Source organism: Durio zibethinus, chromosome 8 (assembly GCF_047325235.1).
Source record: "Durio zibethinus cultivar Kanyao isolate XHJ-2024 chromosome 8, ASM4732523v1, whole genome shotgun sequence".
NCBI classification, from domain to species: domain Eukaryota; kingdom Viridiplantae; phylum Streptophyta; class Magnoliopsida; order Malvales; family Malvaceae; genus Durio; species Durio zibethinus.
In genome coordinates this window covers 26,648,524-26,671,306 of record NC_143169.1, presented here as the reverse complement: position 1 = coordinate 26,671,306, position 22,783 = coordinate 26,648,524, and the positions used below count along the sequence as shown (strand labels likewise).

Sequence of the window (22,783 nt, the reverse complement as noted above, 5' to 3'; positions counted from 1 at the left end):
GTTAATATTTACCAAGATAATCATAATATTAATATAATCAAAAAAATAATCGGTTGAATCGGAATCCAATTATAATCAAACCACTACAAAGTACACTAACAAACGTGTAAATATTATTAGACATTGGTAGTAGTAGTAATATAAAACTTCATTTCGGCTAAATAAAAACGTAAGAGTTGCCTTTTTTTCGGCAATGGGGCTAACAACTCTCACTCTTGACTTATTTGTCTGTGTTGCTGCGTGCCATTGAGTTGGGTGTCTAACTGTAGTGAGCTGTCAGTATTTGTATCGATATCTATACGTGGCATTAAAAACAAAGGTGTCGGCAGACTGCTCACTTTTTTTTGTTACCATGCTTCTCTATATCTATTTTAGAGAGATATAGAATACTCAAAATTAGATACGATAACGGTGAGTTTGAAATTGATTTTTGTATGTTTTGATTTTAATTTGATTTTATAAAATATATATTTGTTTTGTTTGAGTTTGATATTAAAATATTATTTTTATATTTAAATCATATATATATATATAATGATTCAATCTAAAGTTAATTTAATAATTTTAATTTAATATAATATTAATAAAATATTTTTAGGGTTTACGTAGATAATATTTGTAATTGTTGTACGTCATCGCAGTAAAAATCTCCCGCTCCTCCTCCTCCTCTTCTTCTTCTTCTTCTTCTTCTTGTGCCGTTCCATTTATTCCAGATTTCTGTCAAGAAAGGGATATGTTCAAGTCAACTCAGAGATGGCAGCCCCAATTTAACATGCTTTCCCAGGAAAAGGACATCTTCTGAACAACACATCCCTATGCTTTAATTTCCAATATAATCTAACATTTTACAACAAAAGCTAAAAAATGAAATACATATGCAGCATGCGGCTGTAATTTTTTCACAACAATAACGATCCAAATGATAGTGTGATTAGAGTTTTGCTGAATGTGGGCAAGAAACTTGGAAAATGGGATGAAGTGAAAAGTGTGAGATGAATTCAGATTGCAATGTAAAATGAAGCCCAAGGACTAGCATCACACTATGAAATAGGAACTAAAAAACATCCATATACCGGAGCCTGAAGCCTGTAGTGGTAGGGCTGGACGGAAAATGTGGAAAAATGACAGAAATGGAATGGACCCAATATGCTGTCCATCTCATGTCGCTCTAAACTACAAGCAATATAACATATTAATAGGAAATGTATTTCATCTATAAAAAAAAAAAAAGAACATATTATTAGATGATAATATAGTGAAATAAACCATCTTGGTTGTAAATCTGAACCCTTTTTTGTAACTCTTGATGTTCAAGGGAAGGTTTGTTTCCATACAAGTGATTGGTCTTGTGCTCACTGAAAACTGCAAACTGAAAACGATGATGATTAAGCTTCACTCCGCTCACACGCTACGCCATTTTAAGCTGAACCGTCTCAACCACAAATGCATGCACGCGGCAAACATTCTGCCTGTCACGCATTTCGCAGTTTTGCCACTCTTGCTTCTCACTACCAGCATCAACGAAGCAAATTGCAAATGGGTAGTTTCCTGGTTTTGTGTTATTTTTCCCCCTGCTGAATCCTCATCCTTTCATCTCTCCATCCTATTTTTAGCACCAGAGGCCGCTTGCCATAGGCCACTCTCTTCGTTCTATTCTTAATCAGATTTCTCCACTCACACCTCCATTAATTTTGCTACAACGTTAATGGCAACTACTTTGTTTGCAAACGTGAGACGATAATGCCAGCCTGACGGAATTGAAGGGATATCAACCTGAACTTGAGAAAATCTTGCACAGAAAGAGGGATTTTGCCTTGCTTGTCGAACTCACAATTGGGTCTTGAACGTTACATGAATACAAGGTGAAGCGATGATTTATATCTAATTTGTGGCAATTTTTTTCTTAAAGAGTTATGAAGTAAGGAAAAGTGAAAAAGAGTTTCATAATGTTCATTTATAAGGAAAAAAAAAAAAAAAAAAAAACCTTATCTATTTTCCCATCCTGGCGAGTCCACAATTTTCCGCTTAGCTTCCTATTCATATCACCGCTACAGATGTAAAACTCCAGATATGGTATTCAAATTCATCACCAGTATAGGAAATTGCATAGTTCACTTTGATGATTTACTTTCAAAGTGAAGGACCCTATTTTATCCAACATCTAACCACCTTTCAGATGATTATCCTGGGTTTCCACATTTGCTTTTAAACATTATTGAGCTTTCAGCAATTAACTATATCTGTACTTGACAGTTAAGGGCACGTATGAAGTTTCACTCTACCTCGAGCGGTTGAGTCCGAATCTAATAACCATCTCATTTTATGGTCTAACAGACGTCCTTTTCCCTTGAATTTTGCGTCCTATAATATCATCATGTCAGGACAGGACTTGCTTAACCACCGACTTATTTTCATTGCAAAGCAGGAGAACAAGGTCATGTCAACATTCTGTCTACTCGTAAGCTCGAAACAGAGATCGGTGATGGGTCAAGAACCAGCATCCATATCAACATTCATTTTTGGTTCGTAATAACCACCTGCATTACCAGTAGTCACCACAAGAACAGGAGCCATCATAGAAATGATGGAATCGATTGGTATCCCTTACAATGATTTCCCTTCTCACCACTTGCGACACAAATTTAATTGCTGAATGGCAGTCACCACAAACTCTGATATTCTTCTTGATACGAATTGTGGATCCAGGAGGAGCGTTGAGAAGTGCAAATGCCAGCGCAAGCTTCTCGCTGTGGTACTGCAACTTTACTTCCCTCTCCTGCTGGTCCATATAGAAAAGCACATGGCTGGTGTCCGGGACATATCCGATTTGCTTGATCCTCACACTAATCTCCTCCCACATCTTACGGATTTCCTCTATCTGCGGGTGGGCATCATCATTTGCCACAAACACATGGAGTGTATTCTCAATTTCCACCCAACTACAGGCAGGCTCCTTCTTTACCCCGCTCTCTTTCATCATTTTTCTCACTTTAGCAGCATCACTCCATCTACCAGCAGAGGCATAAATATTAGAGAGCAAGACAAGGGGTCCTGAATCATGGGGATCAAGCTCAAAAACACGTTCAGCAGCATAAGTGCCCAACTCCATGTTCTTATGCATCCTACATGCGCCAAGCAAGGCTCCCCAAACAGCTGCAGTGGGTTTGATTGGCATTTCTCCTATAAACCTCTTGGCTTCATGAAGATGACCAGCTCGACCAAGAAGATCAACCATAGTAACATAATGTGAAATCTGAGGTTCTATGTTGTAGTCCCTCATCAATTTGAAAAAGTATTGGCCTTGGTCCAAGAGTCCAGCACGACTACAAGCAGTAAGAAGGCACAGAAATGTTATGTCATTAGGCACAACTCCAGTCCTCAGCATTTCTTGAAACCATTGCACCGCTTCCTTGCCAAGCCCATGCTGGGCATATGCAGTAAGCATGGAATTCCAAGAAACCACGTCACGTTGTACCAACCTATCGAAAATCCTTTTAGCATCTTCGATGCTACCAGATTTTGCATACATGTGGAGAAGGGTATTCCCCATAAAAGCAACGATCTCTCCACCGGATTTGATCACATGAGCATGAACCCATTTGCCTTGTTCCAGACATCCCGTGGAGGCACAGGCACCAAAAATGCTGGAAAAGGTGAAATGACTGGGTTGAAATTCTTGCCTAAGCATCTTCCAAAAGAGCCAAAGTGCATGGTCAGCTTGGCCCTTCCTAGCATAGCCAGCAATCAAAGCATTCCATGAGACATCGTTCTTGGTATGTAGGGCGTCAAAGACGAGGTGGGCCTCATCCATGCAACCACAGCGAGCATACATGTCCAAAAGGGAGCTGCCCACGTAAACGTTGGACTGGAAACCACACTTGAAACAAAAAGCATGAAGTTGGGTACCGTGGTAGTGGATGTGGGGTGTGTTAGTGAAGGCAGCGGAAGCCTTTAAAAGGCTAGACAAGGTGAACTGATTGGGAAAGAAACCCAGGGAAAGCATGTGAGGAAACAAAAGGAGAGCATGGAAAGGGCGATCACGCTGAGAATAGGCAGTGATCAAGGTAGTCCAAGTAACCATGTCTTTTAGAGGCATTTCGTCGAACAACTTGCGGGCATCGTCCAAGCAGCCACATTTGCCATACAGGTTAAGGATGGTGTTGAGGATGACTAGATCATGTCGGAAGATGGAGTCGAGAAAGTGGGCATGAACGATTTTGCCTAGTTTGAGCTTTCTCAAGCGCGTGCATTTTTTGAGCAAGAGATGGTAGAGAGTTGGGTGGGGTTCCAGAGAACCCCGATCGAGGAGGTCCAAAACGTGAAGGCCAGTTCCTGAAGGATGCAAACTCCTACAGAGAAGGTCCTTGTCTTGGATGATGCAAGAAGAAGAAGAAGAAGAAGAAGAAGCCCATGGCATTTGTTTGTGAGGGAGTAGAGCGGGTGCAATCGCAACCGCAGAGGTGCTAAATTGGGAACAAGCATAAACTACTCTACAATTCAATTTCATCACCATTTTACGATTATTATATATAATATAATAAATATTTATACAAGCAGTGCTCTTGGGAAAGCCATTGACGACTTGCTGCTTAGGAGTTGCTCCGTCCATCATCCACGTTTCATTTTATACTAGTAAATTCCCCTCGCGTAACGCTGCGAGGAATTGTAAGAAAAAGAAAATTTTTTATTTGCTCTATTTATTGTAAAATGACAAATATTTAATTATTAAATTATTTAAATCTAATATATATATATATTATATATAATAACATATATATATATATATATATAAATAAGTTTGTCACATAAATACGAATAACTCTCTTAGATGACACATAAGATAATTTTTTAAAAGAATAAAATAATTTTGATTAATTACAAATTAAATAATTTTAAATTTATTCAAATTATAATAAAAAATTAAATCAATTTAGAGATATATTTTTTAAAATTAAAAATATGAAATATGAATTTTATTTTCTTAATCGATAATTTTAATTGTTTATCAAATAACCTTATTTAAAAAATTATTTAATTATAAAAATATTTTAAATATGTTTAAAAATTACAAAGATTAAGTTTACTCAAAATTTTTAATAATCTTGTTTTATTTTGATTTAAAAAAATTATTTTAAAAAAAAATTTATATAAGATATTAAAAATTCAAATAATTTTATATAAGATTTTGAAAATTTAAAAAAATTTCATCTGAAATTTTTAAATAATAAAATCATCAAATTAATTATATCCATTTGAACTTTAATTATCAAAATTATATTTCAAATAAATGTAAAAATTTTAATATTATCTTTATTACATATTATTTTCATTTTAAATTTTAAAAAATTAATTTAAAAATTATTTATTTAATCCTAACTACCATTAAAGAATATTTTTACAAATTTAAGACTACAAATGTAATGTGTTATATATTAATTTTTTTATTTTTTCAATAACTTTTTTTCAAGGTATATTCTATTACTATTGTAATTTATTTTTTTTTTATGTATAACTTTTTTTTCAAAATATATTTTATTGTTATTACAGTTTTCATTCTTATGAAAAATCATATTTTTTCAATTTATTTTTTTTCACATATTTTCTAATATTTTTCCTATTTTACAAAATAATTTAGTTAAAATTACTAAAGTAAAAGTATGTTAATGTTTCTTTTATTATTTAATTTATCATTCAATAATATGTATTTTTATTTTTTCAAGAAAAGCATAATTTATTTTTATTTGATATAATCTTACAGGTATATAAATATTATTGTAAACAAAAATTTTTTAAAAAAAGATATAATTTTTTCTTATTATTTTCATAAATTTATTTTTTAATGACAAGTTAATATATATAAATTTTATATATACTATAAGTTTTAAAGATTTAAATAATTTTGAAAAAAAACTAATTTATAAATATATTTATATTAAATAAATAAAATTATTTTATACATTGTACGAGTTATAACCTAGTTCTCTTTAATAGTAATAGTATTTATCCATTTCATTTTGAGATTTGTTTTCAATATTTTTCAATAAAAACACTATTGATGAACAACATATTTACATTCTCTCAATATTTTATTATAATATTTTTCATTTTATGTATTATTATATTTTTTAATTATAGAAAAAAGTGTTATGTTATATTATTATTATTACTATTATTTATCGTTTCATTTATCTAAAAATCTAAAAAAAATTCTTAATTTTGATAATAATAAAAATTATTATTATTATTATTATTATTATTATTATTATTATTATGATCCATTGAAATTAATTCTTTTATTCGAACAAATTGTAAGAACTCTCTTTACACTTTGTTAAAGTTTACTATTATTTTTTTTCAATTTAACAAAATATTAAAAGAATATTATTACGAATAATTTTCATTATTGGAGAAATTTCAAATGATTATTTTTATAATTAATTTTATTTTTTTATTTATTTTCTTCCTTTTCTCTCTCTACCAACAGTTTCTTCTCCTTTTCTAAAATCTAGAAACATAACCTTTAATCTTACTGGATTCCAACCTTTTTCATTGATCAACCCACCATAAAAGCTCCATTACCTTCCTCATTTCATAACTTTTTAGTTTTCTATTGATTATCTTTCAAGAAAACTCGAAAAAATCTAAAATCTAACAATTTAAACTCTCAATCCTTTTTTTTTCTCTCTATGATCTCTTTTCTCTATCCTTTACCTAACACATTATTTTTCTCCGGTTATTTTGCCTTTAAAAAGCTTTCTCCTCTACAAAAAGTCCAAAACTCAAAAACCTAACCATAATTGCCGCCATTATCGCTGTTAGAGGTGGATCACTCTTTACTCGGATTTCTTTTCCAATTTTGATTTTTGGTTAGATGTTTTTTTATTGTTGGTTGACTGGTGGCTGATTAATGTTTTTAGTGTTATTTTAAATATTTTCTAGTTTCAAAAAAAAATGAAATCTAGGTTTTATGTTTTTAGTATTATTTTGTTGTGAATCTATTGCTGATTGGTTTTTTTTTTTATTATTATTTTTGGAATTCGAAATATCAAAAAAATTACTTAAATTTATAAAAAAAATTCTTTTAAATTTGTGTTGTTATTTTTGTTATTTTGTTGGTGTTTTTAATTGTATTTTTTACTTTTAAATATAACTATTTTTGGAATTCAAACATGTTCGACTTTTTGTTTATGAGAAAATTTTAACTTTTCAAATATATTTGTATAACATTGATCTGTGTTTTTTTTATTGATGTGCTATTGATTTTGTTGGTTTTTTGTTTTATTTTATTGTTGTGTTGTTGATTTATTGATTTCGTTGGGGCTTTTTTTTTTTTTTTTTATATATATTGATCTGTGATTAAAGTATCCGTGATTAGGGGTAAAATAATCTTTTCTTGTAACATTAGAATGGCTTCTTATCTCATTTTAGTTTTGTTTTAATCATTTAGGGAGGGACTGGCTCAGTTCACTCGTCCTCTATAACAGAGCTTATTCAACAAAACCAATCCCACTTCCTAGTTTCAACCCTCCATTTTTTAGATTTTTTAGTATTGTCCTTCTCACTTCTTCAGGCTTAGGATTATTTGCATGGGTCATGAAATTAATTTTAACGAGATTAAAATTTATAATAGAGGTAAGATTAATTATTTTAGTAGTGAGATTTAAAATAAATAGTTAGATATTTGTATAAGATCATAACTTATATAAGATGTCAAAAATCACTTTTATATCATATCATGATTGAGTAGAGATGTCAAGGAATAAAATTTATATGCTAAATAAAAAAAATTTTGTTTTAAATATTTTAATATTTCTTGATGGTATAAGTATAAAAAAAACTCTTAAACTCTTTTAAAAAAATGAACAATTGACAAATTATTAGACTATTTCACTTATTAAAATACATGCTAAACTACTCATTTAGGATTATTTTTTTAGCTTCGACAATGATAAAACTCGATGATTCTTTTGTAATTTTGGTAACTTTGTTGAAATTAATGAAACATCTCTTTTGGACACATAGGGGTCAAGTTAATATACGTCCATTATGCTCTGTATTTCATTGTCTATTATTGAGATTAACTTGTTACTTATTTAAATTTTGAGCTATTTTGATTGACTTATGTAGAAGCATCCAAGTAAGACAATCTTCCGAACTAACCAGCGAATAGCTATCTCTTGGAGGAGCTTACCTCCATCACACGAAACATTGAAGAGTGCATGAGAAGAATCCTAAGTAAGAACATCGAAAACTTAACTATTGCACACAAATTGAACTCATACAAACTGAATTTATGAACTATTTCCTAGATTTCTATACAGAACAAATTATTCTAGCAAATTTGCACAAAATATCGAGATGAGGCCAGAAGGCAATAATCATTTGCAGCTCAACACACTGTTTATGACAAACATAAGAACTCGGGTGCCGGCGGATTCTGATACAGATGTGCTAGGCAAGCTATGTAGATGATCCACAATCTGACAGACCAGCCTAAAGATGGGTAGCACGTGTAGGGCAATCATTGGATATGAGGGGTTTATGGCAACAGGTACATCAGTCATCCATGCCAGCTTTCTAGATGTTTCCTTGTTGACATCACAAGCCAGTTGCTGGAAAAGAGCCAGCAAAACTCCTTGGCGCAGTGCGCATGGTTTCATCGACAAAATCCCTTGTAGATCAACCTAGTGAATTAAGAGCAAAGTAAGGTCTGAAAGTAGAGATTTCTGTTATGCGCATAATGGCTTCCGGAAAGTAATGTCATCACCAATTAGACTAAAAAGAATTCAAAGTGCAAGATCCTTCAGCTATTCATAGCTAAGGAAAACAATTAAATTTCCATGTTATCAAATCGCTCCAAATACACATATATACAATTAGCATGATCCCTTTCCTGGCCTGGACCAGCAATCTTGCATGGTTTATCCAGTCATCAATCCCAAAAGGCTTAGAAAGTAAATGCTTTATGTTGGCATATTCTGAGGCAAACATTGGTTAGATTTATTACCACCGCATCAAACCATAGACGAGGGTCTCTGATGTGCAAAATTTTGCTATAATGAAACAATATTTACAGATTGTATGAACACATGCATGTTATTAGCCACTTACAATGAGAGTTCGACTATTCAGTGGTGTATACAAGCAAGAAGCAGAACTTACCTGAGAACACAACCAGGAAACTATCGAGACATCCCTTCTGTGTAGGGCTGCAGTGAATGCTTCATCATATTTCCTCTCAGCTATCATTCTTGCTAGTTCTTTTGTTGGATCCATATGTGCCTCAGGCAGCTACACACATATAAACCTCTCAGAGTGAGGCAAAAAAACATGAATGCTTCACAAGTTGTAAATACAGTCAGATTTACTCTTTATTTATAACAAATTACATTTCTTTGCATCAAAGATTTTCTTCTTCTTTCTCTATTTCCTGGGTTTTTTTTTTTTTTTTGTTGGGGGGGGGGGGGGGGGGGAAGAGGAAAAGAAAGAGGAGCATACCATCTCATGCAGATAAGCCAATGGTCCATTACTCAACTGTGTCACCAAGGAATTTCCTGCCTTGGAGTTGGCACCTGCAGCTGCTATAGCTAGTAGTTTACGTTGCCTATTGGCCAATTCTCCACTTCAGGCATGTGTGATTGAAGTTGCCGAGTTAATAGCATCCTGCAAATATAAAGCAGGTCATTTTAAAAAACTTTGTTTTTCCGGCAAAGTCTATAATACGGGGCAAAATTTTACATAAATGTAAAAAGCCGCCTTTGTACATTTCATCATATTGCACATCAGTAAAACCGGCTGGTGACAACACAATATTCCCTAAACAATCATCCATCAGAGATGTTCATGGCAACAGTGAAGTCCATGCTAAAGCATAATAATTAGCATAAATATTAAAGGCCATCCTTTTGTGGTTTAATTCTATGAATGTCAGAATAAAAGCACCAGGTTATGATACTATATTCCTGGTAATCTTCCATTCAAGTACAAATCCTTATATTGGGCATAAAGACCTACCTTCAGAATTTATCTTGGTAGCATACAATTTAAACTGGCAACATGATTTTGCAGAAACATATGGTTGGGTAAAGACACATCTATCACTGCATACAACTCATTATGCAACACCATTCAATCCATAGCTATAACTAAATGGTAAAATATTCTACCGCTGCTCATCCTAGAAAAGATATTGACTTCAGCCAGGAACTTTTACCAAGCCTAGTAAAAATGACATAAAATGAGAAGTATATTTAATTAAATTTGTTCGTAGTTTATACTACCAAGAAAGGTAACATTTAACATTTTTAACACATTAAATTGGGAATTAAGTTATGATCAGAGAAACCACTGAGCTTGTTGTCACTAATCTACCATATCTGTAAAGCAACAGCAAGGTGACAATGTGAATTTTCAAACTGCTGCTGAGCAGCAGTTGTATGTTTTTTTAGCCCTTTCTGAAATGTGACATCAATTTGCTCGAACAGAGATTTGCATGACATCTCAAATGCAGGAATAATGGAAGATTCCAAGCTAGATCTCAGTGCATCCTGCAAGGTCAAATCCAGCGGATGACCAATAGAAAGGCAAATCTGAAAGACTGAGTGTAGTGACACCAAGAACAATAAGAAATAACTAGAGATTTTGGCATTCATCTGACGGTTTCTAAAGCCAAAAAGATAAGGAATATCCTTCTTAGGAGACATTGGGCAGAGTTGTCTGCTCTCCCCCCCCCGGTTGGGGTTTATCAACTTTAAATCCAAAAGAGGATAACATCTGCCTTTTGCAGCCGGGTAAGTTCAACCACACGCATCCCACATAAACTAGAGGGCAGATAATGGAGCTAAGCTTAAACTTAGAAAAACAGGAACAAGAATTTCATACAGAAGGGAGTTTACAGTTACTACCACTCCATAAAGGAAGCTTATCCATTGAGTAGAGTACAACTGATCTGATGAATTTGGTGATATTGGACACTACATGTAACTGCATTCTTACAGTAGAGGTAGACATCCGTCGGAAAGATTATGAATTTCTTTTAGAACTGTCCGTGAGACATCTGAATGTTTATTTGTCAAAGAAGAATACACCAATTTAAATGCTTATGAATGAACCTTTATCATCTAGAAATAAAGTATCCTTCATCGTCAAGCTCCATCGTCAAGCTCCATATAAGGGAAAAAGAAATCCACGGGAAGGTTCAAATGAGTTCAATAATGAAAAACAACAGCCCATATAACTACTGTAAAAAAAGGGATATAGGAACAAGATATCACCTGAAGTGCTTGCCTTCTAGAAGCATGAAATTGTGCTTGGATCTGCCTGGCAACTGTAGCTTCAAGCTTTGAACTAACTGGCTTCTCTAGTTGATTCACTGCCCTCTCTCCAACTCCTTTCTGCAAAATATCCAATTAAAAATCCCATTGAGAATATAACAACCACTGTTCCAGTGGCAGTTGGGAATTGTATACCATATTTTACTAAATTTAAAGGAGAGAATTCAAAATAAAGAATGAAGCAGATTGATGAAAGAAAGCTACCACAGCAACAAGTAGTGTAGAAATATTTGAGGTTTAACCAAAATTTACCCAGAAACAAGGAAAAAGATAGGATAAGATAGAAGGAGATCTTTACATATTTTTAAGAATAAGACAAGGGTCCGGTTAACACCTATCAGCTCTTTTTAAGATTAGTTAAATTACTGTTTAGTAGTTAGGTAGGCTTTTATTTAATGCACATAAAATTCAAGAGAAGACAATACATTAACTACAAAATTCTTTCTAGAAATATCACCTTAACCAGTGCCAAGAGGCACCAGTTAACATTTCCCATAAGACAAAATTTCTGCATTACCTCTCATGGCTTCATTTATAATGGTGCATCTGTCCAAACAAATAAATACTTCACTCCAATGGGACACCAAACAATCTGATAGGTCAACACATTTGGCTTTTTAACCTGGAATGACTCAGTAATAGCTGAAGATATACTTTTCTTCAGAGTGGGACCACTGGCACGAGCCACAACAGGGCCAACTGCAGCTATTTCCTTCTTTAAGGATTTCTCAAACATAGATGGCAAGTCTTTATTTATACAATTGGTTATCAAATTTGTTATCTGCTGCATGCGGTCTCTTTCTAACTTCTCATGTTTTGCGTTTTCATCTTGGAAACGAGCCCACAAAGCATCTATATTTGCCTTTACAACTTTCATAATGCTCCTGCCCAAGGATGCTTCCAGTCTTTTTCCTTCTTTGTTAACTGGAGCAGAGAAAATTACATTCATCTGCTTCTGTATTTCCTTTTGCACGCTAACTACCTGTTTGATGCAACGAAATCATTATATTAAGAAGATGATATCACAAAAGTTAACACCCCCCCCCCCCCCCCCCCCCCCCCCCGCATTTATAAAGAGGAGATTCTTTAATTTAAAGAAAGAAAAAAAGAAAAGCAATTCTTCTTCAAAAAGTTGTTTAATTTATTTTTAAAAACACTACCTGCTAGAGCACATCCTGCATGGCCAGCAATTGTGGAAAAACATCATCAGCTGACAGAGCCCTGGAACTGCAACCTGGTTCATTAGATGAATCTGTGGAATTATATGGGCTGCCAGATACTTGAGAAATTTTCCCCTTCTGCTTTTTCCCTTTAGCATAAGCTAGATATGGTGAAAGAGTGATGGCGGTGTCTGTTTCACCAACCTTTGGAGGGACATTTTTCATCACATTCTGGTCTTCCCAATCACCAGCATTAGTAAGTCTATCTGCTTGTCCCGAAACACCAACAATATGAGCTTGTTGAGCTCCCTCAACACCATAAGTTTCTGCACAAAAATCTCTGGCCATCTGAATGCCAAGATCTGATGCTTGAGAGTAGAAGGCCTTTTCTTTGTTATCTGCAACGGTAGTATGAGAGTCTTGTGGACATTCAGTTTCATTAGTTCGACAAAATCCTGTCTCACCAAGAACTTCAACTTCTACCTCTATGCTTTCAGCATCATTCTTGACAACTACATCTTCGACTGTCACCTTGCCCGCATCAATATCCTGACGAATCTGAGCATTCTCTGACGATGAAGCCACAGTAGACAATATCTCTGATGGCATTGCCAGAAGGGTTGGATGTTTGAACACCACATGAGGATCAGGAAAAATTCAAAAGTCATTTTGGGCAATATCTTCACCTTTCTGCAAGTGTTCATCTGATAAGGGCATTTCAACCTTATTCTCTTTGACTGCATCTACTTTGCGGTCAACAGAATGTTCATGTGCTGAGTGGTTACCAACATGCTCAGCACTTGATGGACTTCTAAAACCAGATGACTTTCGTGATAACCTTGGACTTAATAGAAGCGGAGGTGATTCAGTGTGCATATTTTCGGCACTACTACGAGACTGCAAAGCACTTGGCTTACTTTCCATACCTGACACAGCACTCTCAGATACAAAAGTACCCTCTGAAGAAGCTAATTTTTGTGGACGGCTTGCCGTGGAGGTTCTTTCAGAGCTGCTGGAGTGTATAGGTGACATTGGAATTGAGGAGCTTAGAGTCATCTCAGTTGGTTTAAATCCATGAGATAATTCCACATAAGCAGAACCATCAGAGTTCACGGCATCAAAAACACGAGCAACATTGGAATCTGTTTTCTCTAGGTCTATGTTTTCCAGGAGTGGTGGCAAGCATTGAGACAAGTCCAGAGCATATCGCTGAATAGCCTGTGTTTGAACGCAGTAGACTTGGACAGTATGTTCTCCACTTGGCAAACTATCACTTGTTCCAGTGAGACTCAAAATAGGCATTGTGACAGTGAACTCAGCCATGTAGTCTATGCGGGTTGCTGCTGGATTAGGCCCACAGTCTATGTGCACAGCATATATAGCATTCTTCTTGGCATTTGAAAGCAGAAACAAGCCTGCACAGGGAAGTGCCACAACTTGATTAAAGAATGCATTGCCAACCTTGGACTCAGCAGAACTCCTCAATTCCAATGTCTGGGAACACTGCCATGATTCACCATCACTAGGCAACAGCCACCCTCCTCACTTGCAGAGGGCCATATCTTCATTTCGTGGTTTAGTAGGCCCTGTAAATGAAAAAAAAATGCAAATTAGACATTTTGCAAGATGAAAAGAGAAATGATGCCACATTACTAGCAAAAACACGTAAAAGGAACATAACCAATAAGTATACCAATGTCCAATATCACACCACATTACTAGCAGAAGTGATGTTTCGTAAACATCCATAAGCTTAACATGGTCGTAGAAAATGTTCTATAAAAATGAAAAGAACAGAAGCATACTCCTGTGATAAAAACAATGTGATCAGGGCGATGTAAGGCAGTCAAGAATGCTGCTGAGTTAACAGGATGACCATCATGTGGTCTCAACACTACAAGTGATAAGCAGAAATTTAATAGTGGTCACGGTCACGTTTTCGGTCGCATCACGTTTATTATGTTTTCAGATATAATGAAAATCATTGCAGTTACTACAGTCATTGCGATCGTAATTTTTTTTTTTTTGCACAATTTATTATAAAATGTAATAATTATAATTATAAAAACTCTTATTCAATGATTTTAAAAATAGTTTATGACACTCTATGTTTTTTATTTTCTAAAAAAATTATTCACAATTTTATTTAGATTATAAAAAGCATTCATATTTGGTTTATCTACAAAATTTTTTTTGGCCAAGTTCATATTCAATATTAATTCTAGACAAATCAAATATTAATAAAACATAATATGTTAAATACCAAGCATCTATATTTAATAAAATTACAAACTTAAAAATATAATAATTTCAAATTTCATCAACTAAAATTATTGATATATATTTCAAAATTTACCACATGATAGAATGACAAGGAGGATCAAATTCTCTATCTTCACTTTGAGAGCCAAGTTGACTCCATCTCCATCCCCAAAGCCTTTGTTCTTGATACATTTGAGGTGGAGGATATATTTGAGGATGATACATTTGTGGTGGAAGATACATTTGCGGTAAATGATACATTTGAGGTGGAGGATACATTTGAGGAGGTAAAGGATACATTTGAGGTGGATAATAACCATATGGAGGTGGATAACCATGAGAAGGTTGAAAATTAAGTTGTTCCGGTGGATAGGAATGTCCTTGAGTACTAGCAGATGATTCACTTTGGTCTTTCACCTAAAGATGAAGAATCTCTAGAAATATCATAGTGGTATTTCTTGGCTTTTCTTTTTGATCGAGTTGTACGTGCACTTTGACCCTTACTAGATTCAGCAAATGGATTTACTCCATATTCTGTCATATTAATGAAAAGCCTATCAATAGTAGCAAGGCCAAATTCTCCTTCAAGTGGGCTGTAAGGTTGATTTGCATCCATATTATCACCAAAATTCGCGCCATCACCATCACCATTATCATCATTATCTAGACTTAAACCCCCACCATCATTACTCTGACTTGGTGTTGGACTTGAACTTGAATGAGACACATTCCTTTCTTGAGATTAGCGTGATTGTTCAACATTCATTTCATTATCAGAATTATTTACGGATAACCAATCAGAGTTTTGACCATCTAACAAAGGATTTTCTTTCTCTTGCAATCATTTTGTTAGTGGATCATCATCTTCAAAAATATGGTCAAGGCTAATAGGATTAAAACTATTATTTATCTCATCAATGCTCATTCTTTTCTGATGTCTCATCTTCAGCCTCATGTTGTAATAAGTATATACAAGTTTCTGAAGTCTTTCAAACTTCAATCTGTTTCTTGCTTTAGTGTAAATATAGCTAAATGTGCTCCAATTACATTCACAATTTGATGCAGATATTGTTTGACTAAGCAATTTGATTGCTAGTTTTTGTAATTCAGGAGCACAAGTACCATATATCATCCACCACTCAGTTGTATAAAATTATTTAAATTAAATTTAAATGTGCTATACAATTAAATAATATAAATAAATTATAATTATTTAATTTACTATTTACCTAGATTCATTTGCTTCCAAGCTCTTTGTGCCTGTGGGACTACATCGATTGAAAATACAATAATAAATGAATAAATAAAAAATAATTCAATTTTTAATACATAAAATAAATGTTAAAGTTATAAAATAGCATTAAATACTAACCTGATTAATCATTCTGATTTGAGTATCTATCAAAGGTTCTAATCTTTCAATAACTGCTTTTATACCTTTTAATATTTCTTTAAATACATTTGCAAAATGTTTCACTCCAAATTGAAATTGTGGATTTAGATAGTAACCTAAACATAATTCATAATAATATTACATTAAAGTAATAAAAAAATAAATATATAAGCAATTTAAGTATAAAAAATAAACATATTTTTTAAATACCATCTATATTCTTGGTTTACTTACTAGCTGAATGCAAGTTAGAGTGTGTAAAACTCCATCTATTGTCAATAATCTTTTCGTATTTAGCATAATAATGACAATTTTGTTGAATTGCTTGTTTAGCTCTATCCACAGCCTCATAAATAAAGTCAATTGTTGGTTTTTCATCATCATCCACAAAGCGCAACACTTTTACCAAAGACTCATAAATTTTTATTATATCGCTTGCTTTTTTTCAAAAATCTTTTTCCAAAATGATTTTTTTAACTTCATAAGTAGGTCCTGATTTTTGTTGTCCCCATTTTGAATCTTTAAATTCTTATATATTCATCAATAAATTTTTAAAGTAATATATTTTAAATTAATATTTTAAATAATGATATCATAAAAAGATGCTAGATTTAAATAGTTGACTAATTATTAAGTACTAACTTTTGAATTGAACATCTCTCTTAAAATTTGCTTTTGCATCGTTATTTCTTCTAACTGTATGAAATAAGTGGTAAATCAAGCAAGAGCATGATGAAGCGTTTGCTTCCCTAATGTATATTTCTTCATCAAATTAATAGTCCAAATGTGATTGTATATAAAATAAGTCACTTTCTTTACATCATCCAAAACTTTTGCCACATTTTTTTTCTTCCCAATATCTTCAAGGCACAAGTCCAAACAATGAGCTGAACATGTTGTCCAACATAAATGTTTTCTCTTCTCCATTAGTCTTTTTTCTGTGGCCTTAAGTGCTGCCTCGTTATCAGTGACTATTTGAATAATGTATTTTTCTCCAATTTCTTCTATAATTTCATCTAATAATCTATAGTAAAAGTTTGCATCACTACTACGAACACTTGAGACATCTACAAATTTTTAAAAAATAGTCCATTTACTATAATAAACAAGGAAATTAATAATATGCATTTAATTCAAACTATTGATCCAACCATCACACATCAAAATGACACCTAATTCATTTCAATGAGCTTTTAATCCATTAACTCATTCATAAACTTGTTGATACTCATACTCTAAATACACATCTAAGACCTCATAAAGTGTTGAAAATTTTACATGTTGGCCAACTTCTACTGCCATAAAAATCAAATTATGCGACCATGGAGAATTTGCCAACTGAAAAAGAAGTCGATCATATATAAATAATTTTGATACTAATTCACCCATCTTTCTTCTTAATGTCTTTAAAAAATGAATCACTTACTTTTGGTTGCTTTGAACTCTTACTTCTAACCAATTCAGGTATAGCTCCCTTTAATGAAAATTCAGACTCATTTGGAGTTAATTTCCTTGTTCTTTCTTCAAAATATTCAGCAACTGATCCATGAGAGCTTCGTCCATCTTCATATATGTTACTCCAACCACTAGTTCTTTGTCTGAATTCTTGTCTTCGTGCCACTCATGTTGTGATTGGATACTATCTCGCACAACTTGTCTAGTAGTGATGTCTTTATCAATAAATCCTTCATAATTATCTTCCCCCCTTAACTACGATAAAAATTTATTTTTTCTCCTTTTGTTGTCAACTTTTTTTTATTTTCTTTTTTGAAGAAGTTTCATCATACTTTCTCTTACTATACCTATTAATAATATAGTTAAAAAAAAAAAGAAAAAATTAGTTGCACATGCTTATGTAATTTTATAATTTTTATTGAGAAATTAATAATAATATTTTCAAAGGAATTATAAAACCATAACGTACCAGTAACGTTGGGGCATGGTGCAACATTGCCAGTTTTATGAGCAATGTGTTCCTTGAAACGTGTTATTCTTCCTTTTACAACTTTACCACAAAATTTATATGAAACATTTTCTCTTGTATTTGGCATACGTGTTCCAAAATGCCAACCTATATGATCACTTGGCGCACCCTCTACTCCTTTACTTGAGAAATCTTCACATAATGGCATACTTGTTATTTTGTATAAAAATAAAATAAACTTATATTTAAAAATATTAATATTACTTATTACATCATTAAAATTTGATTTTATGCTAAATTTTTTAATTTTTAGTTTTTAATCTTAAGAATATTATTAAATAAGTTAATCATTTTGATACACTAATTGATATAAATTTTTTTATCACAAATAACTTTCAATAATTATATAATAAATACAATCTTCAATAATTACACAAAAATAACAAGAATTAATCTAATATCAAAAGAATTGACAACAATATAAATATCAAAACAACAAAAAACAATTATTAAATTTCATATATAAAATTATAAATTAATATATAACACAATCAAAATATAATATTTAATTTTAATTAATTTTCGTCTAACTTATACAAAAAAATTTATCAAAATTTTTCATCTAAAATCTCTATATATATCGTATTAAATTATTAATCCTTTAATTTTTTTTAATCATAAATCTTCAATCCTTCTAATTAGATTTTATCTAAAAAAATTTTTAAAATTAAAATGTTTCAAACTTATATTTTAATAAAATTTTAAAACCTATATTTTTTATTTTTTAGTTTTTAATCTTAATAAGAGTAATAAATCATAAAATGCTAAATTTATTAAGTAACTTAATCTTTTTGATACATTAATTGATATAAATTTTTTTTATCATAAATAACTTTCAATAATTATATAATAAATTCAATCTTTAATAATTACACAAAAATAATAAGAATTAATCTAATATCAAAAGAATTGACAATAATATAAATATCAAAACAACAACAAAAATATTAAAATTTAGATACAAAATTATAAATTAATATATAACACAATCAAAATATAATATTTAATTTTAATTATTTTTTATCTAACTTATACAAAAAAATTTATCAAAATTTTTTATTTAAAATCTCTATATATATTATATTGAATTATTAATCTCTTATTTTTTTTAATTATAAATTTTCAAAACCTCTAATAAAATTTTATCAAAAAATTTTTTAAAAATTAATTACAAAATTAAATAAAAAATTCAACCCTCACCCCCCAACGCCCTACCCTACCCAATCCCAATCCACCCATGTGCCCCAATATCCCCCAATTTGTTTAATTTTAACAGATCCATCTAGGAAATGCAGCTTGCTCTCTTCTGTTCATTTTTTTCGTGCTTCCAGAGCTTGGCCTTCCAAAATTTTCTTCTTCTTTCTTTTTTTTTTCGTCTCTTATTTTCTCTCGCATCCTTTCATCATTATCACTTGCTTAGTACCTACAAAATACCTCGTTTATCTCTCTCAAACTCTCACAACAGACATCATTTTACAAAAAATTTGTAAAAAAAAAAAGGTAATTTAACTTTCTTTTCTTACCTTATTTGATCTTGAATGTTGATTGAGAACTTGAGGTTGATTTAAATTTGGGTGTCGAAGTGCTGATTGAATGATTGATAAATAATTCATCTATTTTTTAGCTCATTTTTAGATTAATTTTGATACTAAAGATCTGAGATTCTGAGTTTGATTTTTTTATTTTAGTTTTACTTTTACTTTTACTTTTATAGGCTTATTGCTTTATTTTTCAATGTTGAAATTTTGTTTTTTTTTCTTAAACTATTAGATTGTGAGTAGAAAAATGAAATAGCGGCAATAATAGTTCATTATTGCCGCTATTTTTTGTTACACCTTTATTTTGTGATCATTACGCACTATTTTACTGTGAATGAATTTTTCAATTGTATTTTGTCTAATAACGATAACGAGTGATGGTGCTATCACAATTTTGTGATCGTTATTCTATTATTAAATCGCTATTTGAATATTAGGTGGTAAGGCCTTTTGATCTTCCCAAATTTTCCCCTATCATAGAAATTTGGGTCTTCACGAAAATCAGTGCCAAAAAGAAGAATGAAATAGAGCATCCACTCTGGAACTAAGCACATAAGCCCAATGGAACAATTGACACAAGTCAGACCAAAATTTTAGTTTTTTAAGCCTTAAAAAGGTCATATGTAACAATAACGTAGTAATGGCTGTCAGGAACTTAATTTGCAGTATTCCCACATCAATTATAATCAGAAAAGAACACTTTCCAAGAATATTAAATTGGATAACCAAAAAACTTCTACACATTCAAAATGGCCCAACATGTATGAATACTGCCATCATGTTACTTGGAAATAAAACATGATTAGGTTTACATGTCAACTTCTGCCATGATAGGAAAGCCTTTAAAACTCAAGGAGATTGTCCGTGTTCAACATATGTCATTCAATCGTTTGAAAAAGCAATTACAATAAAACCTAAAAATAGAGGACATGAAATCGATAAATAAGGAAAATAATTTATACGAACCATGCCATCTATTGAAGCTAAAGCTAAACGGGTGGTCAACCATTGGCACATTGACAACTCTATAATCTCACCATCATGTTTACCAACAAAATGAACCCTATCAATAAGCTTATCAACATAGCACTTAAGAGGTTCCTCTGCTAAAAACCTTTCAAGTTTTCCAAATTTCATGGTATCAATTTTCAAGGTACGATTTCTAATAGCAACCATCATAATTTCCTGTTAGATAATATTTGTTGAACATTTAACTCAAGGAATAAAATATATGGCTAGAGAAAACAAATAAAGAAATACAAAGACATGGCATAATAATTATTATTTGATAACATAAATTATAAACCAATTTATTACTTGTTTGTGAGGATGCCTGCAGACTCGTGGATGTATTGATTCTTCTTGTCTGGCAATCTGAATGGCAATAATAACTTGGCCAAAAATTTATGGCTTATCTTCATCATCAGGGCCTTCATTGATCTTTCATACAAAAACTCGACCATCAACATTTGCACTGCATAAAGTAAAGATGAGCATGTTATGATAACAAAAAATGAAATCAATCTATTCCAAGAAATAAGTAAAAAAGAGTACCTGGCAAGAAAGTGGACATCCTCAGTAAAAAAAAACCATATATGTTACTCTCTACATTTGGATAAACAAAGTAATTAAAAAGATTGAGCAGGTAATAAGATATTATACAATAAAACTTCATAGAAAAAAGGTAAGAAGAAAAAAAAGTACTTGAGTGTGGCCACGAAGCAAGGATCGGAGAGTGGTGTTGATGTTAAGGATACGAATATTTCCAAGCTTGAGACCATAGCAAATGTAATTCGTATTAACAACAATCTGACGACCAAGAACAAGGTCAAGATCAGAAGCATACTTGGTAATGAGAGTGACCTCGAGTTGGGGTTGAACTTCACCTAATAGTTTGACATGAACATCATAAAGGAGATTGGTGCCAAAAAGATGCCTGCCCTTGGGGGCCTTGCTGCTCAACAATCGAATGAGAGTGGGAAAAATGACAGATGGGGTAACATTCATATTAAGAAGTAAGGCAGAAGAAAGAAGAGTAGAGACTTACGACTGAGTTTGAGTTTGAGTAGGTATGCCAAAAAAGGCCATCAAAAGGTCACTTCCCGAAATAGGAGTGGTGAGTGATGAGGGTTGGGCTTGTTAAGGAATGGGTCGATTGATATTAAGCTGTGGCTGATGAGGATGAGAATGAGAATACAAAGGGTGTTGGTGCTGAGAAGATGGGTAGGGATGGTAGTGAAGGTGGTGAAAAAGGTAGGGCCTAGTGGAAGGAGGATAGGTCGAGTATGACGTCAGATAGGGATGAAGAGAAGGCATGGAAGATTGGGCTGAGAACGATGGGGATATGGTCAGATTTATGGTGTTAGTGTCACGGACCTAAGAAAGAGTCATAAATCTCATATCAAACATAAAAAGAAGGTCATTGGGGTATATAAGGGTTCACACCACCTTTATCTTGTAAGGTACTTTTTGTAAGATAAAACCGTTAGGTCAGGAGGCCTAGAGCGGATAATATCTTACAAGGATGTGAACAATCGTAGGTAGGTTGATCTGAGACGTTGAAAGGGCGAATGCCTGGGTCCTGAAGCTGTACGGGTCGAAGCTTAAGTCTCAATCTATGACAAGTGATATCAGGCTAGCTCTAAACCGTTCAATCTACGTCAAGCACTTTGAGGGAGGTAAACAGGGTGGTTAGCCTTCGTGGTGAGGGTGTCACGAGGTTGGATGGGGAAGAATATCACAAACCTAAAGAAGAGTCCTGAATCTCACATTGAACATAATAAGAGGGTCACTGAGGTATAAAAGGGTTCACATCATTTTTTTCTTGTAAGGTACCTTTTATAGGACAAAACTATAATACTAAGGGATCAGAGTAGACAATACCTCATACAGGTGTGAATCGTAACAGGTAGATTGATCTGGGATGTCGAATGAGTAAATGCTCGAGTTTTGAAGCCGCATAGGTTCGAAGCTTAAATCTCGATCCGTGACATTAGGACTTGGATTTAGAATTATAGGAGTCACTATTGCGCTCATGTTTTGAGGAAGATGATGGTGATGATGCTGCAGAATAGAGCTGGAAGAGGGCTTAAATAGTTTGTTCATATCTAACC

At 32.7% G+C, this 22,783-nt stretch overlaps 1 protein-coding gene and 1 pseudogene across 2 annotated transcripts; both read right to left on the bottom strand.

Annotated features, from left to right (window-relative positions):
- Positions 1-1,919: 1,919 nt before the first annotated feature.
- LOC111278330 (Tetratricopeptide repeat (TPR)-like superfamily protein) lies at positions 1,920-4,661 on the bottom strand. The gene has a single exon (XM_022864996.2). The coding sequence runs from the start codon at positions 4,610-4,612 to the stop codon at positions 2,543-2,545; it is 2,070 nt and encodes a 689-aa protein (XP_022720731.2). The 5' UTR covers positions 4,613-4,661; the 3' UTR covers positions 1,920-2,542.
- A 3,555-nt stretch (positions 4,662-8,216) lies between these two features.
- On the bottom strand, positions 8,217-21,972 carry LOC111278524 (enhancer of mRNA-decapping protein 4-like; annotated as a pseudogene). Its single transcript, XR_016344201.1, has 13 exons — positions 21,375-21,972; positions 21,225-21,275; positions 20,988-21,144; positions 20,637-20,855; positions 20,111-20,141; positions 14,299-14,396; positions 12,494-14,079; positions 11,956-12,315; positions 11,274-11,393; positions 10,389-10,547; positions 9,499-9,663; positions 9,163-9,291; positions 8,217-8,684 (listed from the first exon to the last, which is right to left on the bottom strand). The product of XR_016344201.1 is annotated as an enhancer of mRNA-decapping protein 4-like (transcript).
- Positions 21,973-22,783: the final 811 nt, after the last annotated feature.